The sequence below is a fragment of the Phalaenopsis equestris genome, unplaced genomic scaffold (assembly GCF_001263595.1).
Source record: "Phalaenopsis equestris unplaced genomic scaffold, ASM126359v1 Scaffold000716, whole genome shotgun sequence".
Lineage (NCBI taxonomy): Eukaryota > Viridiplantae > Streptophyta > Magnoliopsida > Asparagales > Orchidaceae > Phalaenopsis > Phalaenopsis equestris.
In genome coordinates, this window is record NW_018165156.1 from 121,628 (window position 1) to 134,943 (window position 13,316).

Below are 13,316 nucleotides of genomic sequence, written 5' to 3' on the forward strand. Positions count from 1 at the left end.
ATCTTAGTATCTAATCTATTATAAAAATCATTAAAAACAAAATTTTTAGCATCAAAGATTGTTCTTTTAGACTCCCCGAGGGTCGTTTGATATTTTTCATGGTTCTCTAAACTTTTACATTTAAACAAATTTTTATAACATTTTATCTTTTCTCGCACATTATTATTCCACCACCAACTATTTTTATTTATAAAAACTTTTTCTTTTGATTCTTCAAACACACATTTTGCTACTTGTTTAATAGTGTTTGTTACTTTATCCCACATAACATTTGCTTCATCATGAACATCCAAAATTTTAAAATCTTGAATTTTACTCATAAAAATATTTCTACGGTGACGAGTCATAGTTTTTTTTATTTTACAACTTTTCATCTTAAAATCTAGAACTAATAAACGATGTCAGATACTTAAATCCTCACTTGGAATGACCTTACAATCTTTACAATTTCGACGATCTCTTCTTCTCATAAGAAAATAAGCAATTTGTGTTTTATTAGATCCACTCTTATAAGTAATAAGATGTCTATCCCTTTTCTTCAATAAAGTATTAGTAATAACAAAATCATATGCTAAAGTAAAATCTAAAATGACTCTACTTTCTTCATTAGTTACTCTAAAACTGTAGCCACCATGAGTATTTCTGAAATTTTCTATCACTCTATCGACATGTTCATTTAAATCTCTTCCAATAAAAATTCTTTCTTTAAGAGGTATTATTTATATTAAGTCTTCTAAGTCATTCCAGAACTTATCTTTAGACCCAACATCTAAACCTACTTGAGGAGCATAAGCACTTATAATATTAAAAATCTCACTATCAATGATAATTATTACTTTAAATTTATCCTAATTAAAAAAAATCATTACTATAAATTTAAAAATATATATGTTTTTAATAGAATGCACTAGTGAGGTTATCATTAATTAAAATTATTGCTTAGTTGATATCATGATTTCATATTCAAATTTGTTATGGAAATGCTGTAAGTTTATATTATTATATGAAATAAAATTATCATATTTATTTTATAAATATATAAGCTACCATATATTATTAAAGTTTGGGTAAAAATACAAACTTGTTAAGTATACTGTTCACATAAAATTAAAAAAAAAAAAGAAAAGAATTGTTAAGTATACTGTTCACATAAAATTAAAAAAAAGAAAAGAAAAAATGCAACAAAGAAAGTCATATTATCTTGAATATTAGTCTATGAAAACAAACAAAAAAATAAGTCACCTTACTTCCTCTCATGTTAATAAAAAAATATCATAAAAATGGAAAGGTGCGTTGAACAAGATACCAATAACTCATTACTTGGGCAACTCGTGTCAAAATCTAATGATAGTCTTCTCATACTGCCAAATAATTGCACTGAAGACAACGGATACAGTGTTTTTTATTCAGTTTTATTTGATGCGCTGTCCAAAAAATGAAAAATGATTTAGCTAACAATAAGGGACTAAACAGTTTTTAAATAATTAGTATCATAGTATAAATTATTATCCCGATTCACCAATCTGTTTGCCTATGGAGATTGTTTAGATCTAAATTATTAAAGTTTGAATCCTTTTGGGATGTTGGGTCCCATCTTGCATGTCATCCATGGATTCATACAACGTACAATCCTGAAGAGACCTGTGAAGAGGGTGAAAGAAGAGGATTGAGGTGTTCTCCAGGTCGGAACTCTCCATTTCTCCAATGATTCTCCTCCGGCAGGTCTAAGGAGATGATCTAATCTCTTACCAGAAAATAGAGAGTGGGAGGAAGAGAGAGAGATAATCTCTCACTATGTCACGATAAGTGCACATCACACTTGAGTATTGAAAGAAAAATAAAAATGTAGAGTTATATTCTACTTTCATAAATAAAATATTATGAATGTATGAAATGCTTAAAATACTTGAGCCTCAACTTATTGTGGTCCACCAAATTGTGCAGTGCTTTCCATGTGCATATTGATGACAACCACACCTCTGCCCCATCCTGAAAGAGGAAAAGTTTCTTTCTTTCTGAAGAAACAGGGCAACAATAAAGCATGATAATCCACAGTGGATATCTAAAGCAAATATTTCCTTCCTTTTCAAAGTGAGAAAGCAAACAAAACCCCCCCACCAAAGCTGACAGCTAAGTTTCACAAAGGTCCCACGGACTTAACTGGACTAGTATCAATGAAGGAACGATTATGGCACTGTTGGAACCAACTATTTGCTGTACTTCTGATAAGGGACACTTCATCTACGCAACTGAAGGTTTATACACGTATTCATAACAAGCAATCATGAGTGAATATTGCATGTTCAGTTATAACAAAAGTATACGAAGATAATGCTTAGGTATATGTGCTAATAGAACTGCAAGTTGATAATTGTCAATTTGGCACTCATTATAAAGGAAAAACTTCAGCTGAAATTGCAAGTTTAGACACAAAATTAATTCTTGATGAACATTAAGCTGAAGCTGAACATGTTCAACCATGAGTTTCAGGAAGTCAGTGATGGTTAGGATAAATCTCTAGATCATTGTGATATGAGCATGCGCAAAAAAAGGTATAAAATGCAACAGTTAGAACAACAGATGAATTTTATCTCGAAGAATTGGCAAATAAAAGAAATTCAACCAAAGGTAATATGGATAAAAGAAAAGTAAAATAGGCTTAAAATCTTCGACAATGCTCAAGAGAAATACATGAAAAGTGACTAATAAATATAGTTATAAGAAGTTCATTAAAACAGTAGAGCAGAGTTTGAAGTTAAGAGAAATATAATGAATAAGTTCTTTCTGGTCATTAAAACAAGATCGTTAGTTCATTTCTCAGAAAGCCACTGTAGCCTGCACTAAAACAGAAATATCTAACATTTACTAACATTTTGAATGCCCTCTAAGGGGCAAATGACATCTCATGACTTCATTGTGCTTTAAAATTAAAGAAAAACATGTAACAAAGGATGGAATTATGAAACTAAAACAACGACCAATGGCCCATCAAAGGTAGACTAAGCATGAGATAGCTATAAAGATCAATTAAAAGGTAGACTAAGCATGAGATAGCTATAAAGATCAGAGCGTCCAAGAACTGGACAAAAATGAATAAGTCAACAATTGATAGGATTGCTTGCAATTTTAGAATAGATGAAAGCCAGAAATCGACTGAAAACTCAATTTTAACAAATTATTGATATGAAACCACTTATTCGGGAGTATGGATCAAAAGTTAATGTTGAGCATGATTCCCTATTGATTAGCATTGATCTTCTTAATCCACATTCCCTAATTAGTAGTATCAAAACAAATGGTTTGGATAGGGTTAAATTGTAAAATGAACCGCTGACTATTCAGATATGGCCAATTTAGCCACAAAATTTTACAGTACGCATATTTAATCGCTTGACTATTGACAATTGATCTCAATTGATCCCTCAGGGACTAAAGTTGGATCAGTTTCGTATAATAGAGGAGCTAAATTGAGATTCACTATTGTAATAATTTTTAGGGCTATTTACACACAATTCTTATGTATTTACCATCCAAACTTTCATACTTACACACATAGCATTCAAATTTTTAATATTACATCAAAAATTGCACTATAACGGTATAACCACTTTTTAAAAGTGAAATACACCTTTTCATGCATAGGTTTTATGCACCAAAGTGCTATTTATGTAAATATAAAAGTTTAAGTGTGAAATATGTAAATACATAAGAATTTTGTACTAGGTATGTAAATTTTCCTAATTTTTACACAATGGACCATTTTGAATCAATTTTCTATAGTCAAGGGACTAAACTGGAGCACTGCAAAATTTTAGTTTAGGCACCATTCTGGGATTTATTCCTTTTGGTTGTGATATTACTTCATTTGGTTTGTGTCATTTATTGAGCTTTGTTTATTGACTTTAGGCACTCCTAAATAAAGGACCATGATGAAGATTATATTCGAACATCGGAAAACTTATACGTGCTATGAAATTTACCATTGTTTCTTACTCACAAATTACATCTGTTAATTAGCTCTTCTTCTCTCTATCACGATTGTGCTCATCAAGTTCAACATAAAATCAACACAAGATTGATATTCAGGCTCTAATTGAGAACTGATTTCTCTCCCAGAAGCTCCAAATATGAATAAATTCAGCGGGAAAGTTGATCAATGTGATGTTGTAGCAAATATTACAGCAACTCCTATCTCTGAATTTATATACACTTATTTTCTATCAAGATACACAAAATTCATGTTCTATTTCCACGAAACTTGGTCTAAACGGTAATTCAAATGCTCTGAAGAATTTACGACTAAGAAAATATCTGAAATATTGAAAGCTGATAGTAAAGAGAGAATATGATTATAGCCATCGTAAGATTATACAAAAAAATAAAAAATAAAATGCAACTAACAAAACTTCTGAAAGGTGAGTAACTGAAAACAGCCACAGTTCATTCACACCGGACAAGAACAAAATTTTCACAAAAATGGTCTTCATGGTGACAAAAATCTAACGCTTATTCACAAGCAGAAAAAATTCAAACATACTCGATGCTAATGAGAAATAGCACAACTGGACAATAAACGCAACATAAGAACGTTGACCTTATTGTTTGAAATAGAAAATATTTTCCAAACCATTACTCGAGAAACTTATGAATGGTAATTAAACATCCTTTTTCCACATAAGAGAAATAAAACATCTCACTCCGCAACATCTGGCATATATATGGAAGGATCCTCTGGATGGTAATAATGCATCTCAGTCCACATCATTTCCCTAATCATCTCTTCTCCCAAGTCTTCATCAACCTCAATGTCGACGGGGACATCAGCCGGAGGATTGCAGCTTGGATCATAAAGAGGAGACATGTAAGGATGCTGAAGTGCCTCAATAACACTGATCCTTCTAGAGGGATCAAAGACCAGCATCTTTTGAAGGAGATCAATGGCTAAGGGATCTGCGTGGGGATAAAGAGAAGTGAAAGATATGCCTGGCGTGTACGGAAGTGATTTGATGTATTTTCGAGCCTTAGAATTATCGATAAAAGAAAGATCAGAATCATTCATGGTGCCCAAGACATTTACGATGAGCTTGAGCTGGTTTAGGCATTCGGATCCGGGGAAAATAGGTTTGCGGCCGAGCAACTCAGCGAAGATGCAGCCCACGGACCATACATCTATCGATGTTCCATAATTATCACAACAAAGAAGAAGCTCGGGGGCTCGATACCAACGGGTGACGACATACTCAGTCATGAACTGACCTTTCCCGTTGCTTGTTCGAGCCAGACCAAAGTCACAAATCTTGAGGTCACAGTTTGCATTGATCAAGAGGTTTCCGGGCTTCAGGTCTCGATGCAGTATATTTGCTGAATGAAGATATTTCAGTCCACGAAGCAACTAAGAATATGATAAAAAATATTCCAGTCATTTTGGGTGTCAGCTTGAGTATAAAAAAGAGTTAAATTTTTTTTATCTATAATGAAAGAAAGCTAGTAGTAAAATTAACATATTTTCATTTTCCTGGAAAAAAAAATTAAAATAAAACCTAGTATTGAGCAAGGAGAAAAAATTTAATAGTCATAGTACTAGAATTTTAAGTTCACATAAGGTATCTATAAAATAATCGCTGCAGCAATTCCATCGTGCTAGTGAAACAGGAAGAAAATTTTCATTTGGAGAGCATATTTTACTGGTAATTTCATTAACAATGGTCAAACATAGGTTCCACGTGTAAAAGCAAACCATGAAGAGTAAACAAGAAACCTATAGGGATATTGGAACCATAAACAAAGAATATGGTCATGATATCTACTCAGTAGATCATGACAAAATCAATAAAGATTTCATGATTCCATTATTATCTCTCCCGTACTCTGGCCTATTCAGTTATATTAAATAGTTGGCCCAATACCTACTTTTTATCAACAGCTGTAGACATGGAAAAGCACTTCTTCAGTTTATTATAGTTTAACTAAATCAAACTAATAGAAATGTATTGGTGAAGGCAAGTTCTAAGATAAACCATCCTAATTAATATAAAAAAAATTACATACCGAGCACACATATCTTATGACACGTGTGTGGTTTTACTATTTTCCTGGTTATTGTTTCTACTATTGTTTATAATTATTGCTGCTATCAACTATTGCGATTGCTCACTGAAGTTTGACATAGAAGTTGTCATATAACTTTTAGAAGAAACAAGTAATATAACATAAATAACTAGCCAAATGCTACAGAAGATACGAATGGTTATCAAGAAACAAATGTATCTTTAAAGAGTGAAATAAACAAATAAATACAACAGAGGTTGAAGATTAATACAATACTACAAGCTATGCCAAGAGGGCAAATATTAACATACGAGTTATAGTTTTTTATAACTTATAAAACATTTGAGATACTTAAAAATAAAAATGGGAGGTTTGAATGCTTTAATCAAGCTAAATGAAGCAAGGATAATAAAACCGTAATTAAATTGAATTCATAAATAAAACTATTCTGAAATGTTATTAAATGAATTATGAAAGAAGAGTGTTTAGGAATGACAATTTTTTAGGAAATATACGAAAAGGGATTTGCAACTTTAGGATTCTTAACTTGAAATGATATCGATAAATTGCTATAAAATATGCTCCAAGACTAATCCATTATATGAAATACCCATGATAAGCAAGTTAGGACTTTGAATTCCCACGTATTAAATTTTAGAATTTCTGGCAGTTGAAGCTTTCAAAAAAAAAACAAGTTCTTAAGTTTAATTACACAGTTGAGTGGTACCAAAGAAGACTATCGATTGAGGAATCTTGCATGTATTCTACTTAAGCTTATAGGATAATAATTGAACTCTTCCTATAAAGAATAAGAAGACTCGTGATGGTGACATGAGTCAAAATCAATGAGTATTGGGACAATCAAGTTGGTGTGTGGTTGTGTTTGTGTTAGAGGATGTGTGGAGGTGGTGGTTGGTGTGTGGTTGTGTTTGTATTAGAGGATGTATTGGTGGATGTTTGGAGGTGGTGGTTGGTGTGTGGTTGCGTTTTTGTTAGAAGATGTGTTGGTGGATGTGGGGTTTATCTTTACCTTTAATGTTGGAGTGAGAATTTGAGAAATGGTTGAAAGAGGATGCTTGATTTCTTGATAATAATGTTTTGAGTGCCTTGTATCTAATTGCATCAAATGAAAAATAAGGGGTGGGGTTTTATCTATACCGTTGATGTTTGAGTGAGAATTTGAGAAATGACTGAAAGAGGGTGGGTGCATGATTTGTTGATAGCAATATTTCGGGTGTCTGTATGTAGTAGCTTCAAATGAAAAATATAGGGTAGGGTTTTATCTTTACCTTTGATGTTTTGAGTGAGAATTTGAGAATGACTGAAAGAGGATGATTGATTTGTTGATAATAATGTTTTGAGTGCCTTGTATCTAACTGCATCAAATGAAAAACATGCGGTGGGGTTTTATCTATACCGTTGATGTTTGAGTGAGAATTTGAGAAATGGCTGAAAGAGGGTGGGTGCACGATTTGTTGATAGCAATGTTTCAGGTGTCTGTATGTAGTAGCTTCAAATGAAAAATATAGGGCAGGGTTTTATCTTTACCTATGATGTTTGAGTGAGAATTTGAGAAATGACTGAAAGAGGGTGTTTGATTTGTTGATAGCAATGTTTCGGGTGTCCTGTATGTAGTAAGCCTCAAATGAAAAATACGGGGTCGGCTTTCTCTTTACCTTTGATGTTTGAGTGAGAATTTGAGAAATGACTGAAAGGGGGTGCTTAATTTGTTGATAGCAATGTTTCAAGTGTCATCTATGTAACTGCATCAAATGAAAAATTAGGAAGTTTAGAGACCTCCAAATATGTTATCACTGGTATTTAACCACTTTTGTTCATGCAGGAAAACCAAATTGATCACCCCATCAATATAGTCAATTTCATTGTTCTTACGTCGCATCATAGACAATTGTTACGTACTCAAGAATTTGGTCAAGCAGTTATCTACTGGTGGTACCCATCAACTAACAAAAGATTGCTTTGAATTCCCCAAGAATGCAAGTAGTCTACAACTCTCATCAAAATTTTAATTGGCATTATGATGAGACCAGTCGAGATGATGTTGATGCCAAAAAGAGGACTATCAAGTGGATTTATGATGCCACTCATGGGCTCCGAGACCAACAACATTGTTGTTGAGATAAGTCGAGGATATAGAGGGAACTCGAGAATAAGACTCGTGAAATTATAAAGAGCAATATGTCAAATACTAAAACAAATCTAAGAGTTGAAGATTTGAGCTAACATAAAACCCAAGAAGATGGTTGACCGCATAATTATGATGATAAGGCATCACTTTACAATTGTAACACTACTGGTTGGCATTATAACTAGTCACTTTCTTATTTAAAGTCATAATTTTCTATAATAGATGTACAACATAGGTTGTGTGACATAGTACATTATATGTCGAAGATGTTATAATAGATTTGCTCTATAATTATAAAAGGAAGTTTGATAAGAGATGAGTTTTTTTATTATAGTCTAAGATGCCTTCTTCTTTGGGAGAGAGTTATTAATGTGCCTTGAATCTTAAGACTTAAGAAAGAGTGCGGAGTTAGAGAGCAAGAGAGAAGGGATAAAGGAAAAGCTTCTTCCTCCTTATGTGTTTAGTTTCTTACTCCACATTAAATCCCATAATCTAAACCTCATAATCTAAGATGGTTATTTCTTTTTATAATGATTCCTTTGAGTATGTTTGTGCGCATTCGATTCTTCTATAAAATTTGAGCCAATGTATAAGACCATTAGTGGTGTATATTGAATCCTTAGAAATAGAAAACCTGAATACACCTAATCCACCTCAAACAGACTCAGAGCAAAAGGCAAGGGTTCACCCAGTTGCATCTCGTAAGAATTTTGATACAACACACACCAGAACTAAGAAAGATCATGAACTGCAACTGCATAATGTAGCAAACATCCTTCCACCGGGTACAGCCAAGGTAGCCCGAGGCAAGTCTTAGATTTCAAATGAGAAGATCCAACTTTCCCTCCTCATACTCAATTTCATGATCAAACCATTGTACAACAATCAAAGAGGATTACAGTCCTAGCCCACTTGAAAAAGTCACTAACTTTTCCCCGCATCTACAATACTATTATGATGCCCTAGCCTTTCACGTTAAGATCATCCTCCTTGAGATGGAGCTTCCATATGTGTGAGGTTCATACTCAACAACTCTTCAAAAGTGGAGAATGCCTAGCTCTGCCTGAAGAAACTCAAGAGTTTATAGTAGTTGAGGATGCAACCTTATTGGAATCCTGAATTGTATCAAGCCTATATAGCATATGCTCATAATCATTTGTTCAATCGCGGGCCTTCAAAGTAGACCACTTTATCCGTTTTCTCTATCTTCCTATAATATCATAATGCCATTGAGTTGGCAAGTTCAAGCCCACTTTGGAAGGCCCTTCTATCAGAACTTTTATATGAAGATCGAGCTTATATCTTGGTTGAGTGAGAAAGCACATCCTATGCCTCCTATCAATGGGTGATATTTGAAGAAATACTATGTTTAAGCAACAATATTTCCCCTAGATTCACTAGTTATTAATCAAGTGTGAGCTAAACTTTGAAAACCAGTTAATATCTCATACACAATATCTTGGATGAACTCACCGCCTAGTTTCACTCTCCTCATATCAAACGGGGTTTAAATAATCAAAATCAAAGATTAGTAAAAATCAATTACTATAAATATCACATCAGTGTCACCTTAAAGGAGTCATTACTTGAGATAACCTATAGACATAAATATATACCCTAAGTGTGATTCAATCATCTTAGTAGACAAGATGGACCACCTAGTGAGACCAAGAAATCATAATCTTCATATGCCCAAGGAGACATCCTTTTCTCCTCAACTTGAATACACCAATTGGGTCAGGGCCATTGTAACCCAAATTCCTCTTGATGTATATTGTTGTTGCATTATTTTGTCTCATCGTGAGTCGCCAACATTTTAATGCCAAATTATGGCCAACTGTTTAGAGAACGTCCTACAAATGTTAGAAAAACCTATTTCTAGCATCTCTTTATCTTCCTTTGTCTAATCATAATAATGTTAAGGCATCCTCAGTGAGTCAATACTTAGAGATGATGTTGCTACAAACCCTAGTGGATCAATGACCACTTTGTAGATGCATGCATGACTCGTCCCATGCAACCAAGTAGGTACTTCACTTCGTGTACTCACTTCGATATAAAGTCACAAAGCTCACTTTCAGAAACTCTCTCCTTTTTAACCCTACTATAGTCACTAGCCTTGACAGAAAAATCTTTGCAATGCAATTTGCCTTAGCAGATTCACATTTTGACTAAATTAGATCCGGATTTATGCACATGCTAGGCTTGGTCCCAATGATCAAATCATTAGATTCTCAAAGAAGTTTTTTGTTTCATTGATGAGAAATAAAGATCAAGAAAGAGTTAAAAAAGCTTTTCAACTTAGAGAGATATTGGATAGTAAAGTCCAGCCCCAAGGAACCTATTGTAATTAAAGTACAAACCCACAGCGGCCTCGGGTACTTAGTCTAAATTAGAGGACCAAGGAAATTAAATTCCAGCAAACTCAGCTTCATTAGCAAGGCATTTAATTCCAACATGTGTGATGTTCCTCAACAGAACACAATATTTATTAAGACTTTATTTTACCCCTTTTCTGAAACTATCTATGGTCAATTAAAGTATATTTAGTCAAGTCAACTTTATCAAGTAAACTTAGACTAGATCTATTTGGCCTTGAACAAGTTTGGGTCAGACATGGGGAACATTAAACTCATCTCAAGTTAAATCAAATTGCTTTCAAATTATTGTTAAGTTTTGCTGAAATTAATTAAATTAAAAAAAAATCATATGAGCTAAAAATCATTCCTTTAGACCTTATTTGATCTGAATCAAGCATTTGGCTCACCATTAGGACCCAACACAACTGGATTTGGGTATCTCCTTCAACCCAGTAACACAATTTAGGAAAGTAGGTTCCAAGCAACACAAAATTCATGCTAATACATGCTAACAAAAAGGACATAACTCCTAACACTCCCACCCACATTAGTAGCCTCAAACCCTCATTCCTATTCAGTTCTTGCATGCATCCACAACTTTGTGTGAGCCTGTCGGCGATAAAAAAATGGTGGGGGTGGGTTGTTGTTGCCCGTAAGAATCTGTCAGTCACCGGAATCGAAATCCCGTCGCCCGCTTCGGAAGGACGTTATAATTTACATATCGATTTAAGTTTAAAATCAAATATGAAAATCAAACTGACCCCATATTTTTCATAGTTTAAATGAAAGAGCGAGGGATAAACACAAGACTTGAGAATGAAGCTCGATTAAATAAACTAAGATATATATGACATCTGTTTGGTCTGCGAAACCATTTTATTTGTCGAAAAATTCCCCTATTTAATATGAAAAATTAAATAGGGTTTATTTTAAGCTGGGTTTGGAAAAAACTTCCTATAAGGGCAAACCCCTATAGTTAATTACATCTTAAATGACTGAAAATCACTTAAGAATACTCTCGATAAAAATCATGAAAAATTATCTTCAAGGAATTTAAAAGAATGGAACTTTTCAACGAAGTCGGACAAAGATGTGTGAAAGGGGAATGACTCAAGTTTAGAACATTTATTACATAATCCAAAAAAAGAAGCACTAGGGGATGCCACGGATCTAGAGGAGATCCTCAGTGACTTCCCGATCTACCCTATGGTTTGGCTTCAGTTTCGAGGAGAAATATTCAAGTGTTTTATCCTGCTAATTTTATTTAATTGGGGCTCACATTCGTGTGAAATGCTCACACAAATTGTCTGAAAGATGTGAGGATTTAGGTCGTAACGAACGACAACCTCAGAATCCTAAAGCCAAGGTTATGACTTAGATTGAACAACAGACTTGAACAAATGCCAAAAAAATAAGGTTGAGGATTTATGTTGCACTAGGCGAACAACCTCGAAATCCTATAGCTTGTTGTTTTAATTTATAGGAAATGAATGGTTTAGCTGGGGAAAACATGTTCTGCTGTTGAAGATTGTCGTGCTGCCCACCGCGCTAGTTCCAAGCTCCTTGTCGTGACGAGTTTAAGCTTTCTAGGGCGTCCAGTTATGATGCAAATCAAATGACCCTATGGTAATAGTCCTTTAAACATCCTATATAAATAGAATGCATGCTTAAGGCTAAACTCCACGAAGGCTACTCGGTCACCCGAATGTATAGAACCCGCCACTCGTCTAGAAGTGTGTCTTGAACCTCACATAGAGGGTTATTTCACAGCCTAAACAAGTATTCGTCAGGTCGACAATCAATTTTAAAATGTATTTTAAAATTTATGTTTTTGACATGCACATAAGTCTCAAAAAAAAGATTATCAAATTTTATTTTATAGCGAAAAATATATTTTTTATTTTTTGAAATAAGTTTTAACAATTTTTATTGTCCACAAGTCGATTACGCTGTCGAGCGTGAGACTGCCAACCACATGGAAGGTTCGAGCCAACTCCCGCTAGACTTATGTAGGTGAAGTATATTGTTATCCTATTGTTCATCAAATGTCTGGATCTTGATGTTATAGGATAGTACATCTTTCTGCTCTATCTTCATTGCTATATTGTTATCCTATTGTTCATCAAATGTCTGGATATAGGATGGTACATCTTTCTGCTCTATCTTCATTGTGTCTTTATCATCACCACCCTACGCCCCAAAAAAACTACTTGCGATCTTGCTTGATGGTTTCACGTATAGCAAAAAGCTATACGTGGACACTTATGTATCAGACATAAGCATCAAAAACCAAACCAAGAAGCAAGAAAAAAAAGAACAAAAATGGGGTGAGAGAGAGGAGGGATTGATCACCTAAAAAATAAAAAAGAACGAATGATGAATCAACTCTCAAAACTCATGAGGAAAAAGACTTAAAAGGAAAGCCTGAAGATCCTTGAATGAATCCAAAAGGGTATCATTTTCTCACATTTTCATAAGTGGATCAACCCAAGTCAAAATGACCTCCTAACGCCGGTATCCAAACCCCAAAGATATCTTTTATGAAATTAATTTGTCTCAACCAAACATTCTCCTAAGATAAAATTCAGAAATCTCTCAAACTTCATAAAACGAGCAACAGGAAAGTGAATCCGGGGAAACCACCACTAATATTTCCAAACCCATACAAAAATCAAGATCTTCCAACTTTCAAATTAATAAATAGCCAAATTAATAAAATAAGCATAAAATCTTCCCATATAACCAAATAAATGCTCACG

General features: G+C 33.8%; 1 protein-coding gene across 1 annotated transcript in view; it reads right to left on the minus strand.

The window, feature by feature from the left end:
• Positions 1-4,594: 4,594 nt before the first annotated feature.
• LOC110030416 (mitogen-activated protein kinase 4-like) overlaps positions 4,595-13,316 on the minus strand; it is a 15,642-nt gene continuing 6,920 nt past the window's right edge. The window contains exon 4 of the mRNA XM_020733117.1: positions 4,595-5,392. Within this exon, the coding sequence (XP_020588776.1) occupies positions 4,694-5,392 (699 nt within the window). The 3' untranslated portion in view covers positions 4,595-4,693. The remainder of the gene's footprint in view (positions 5,393-13,316) is intronic.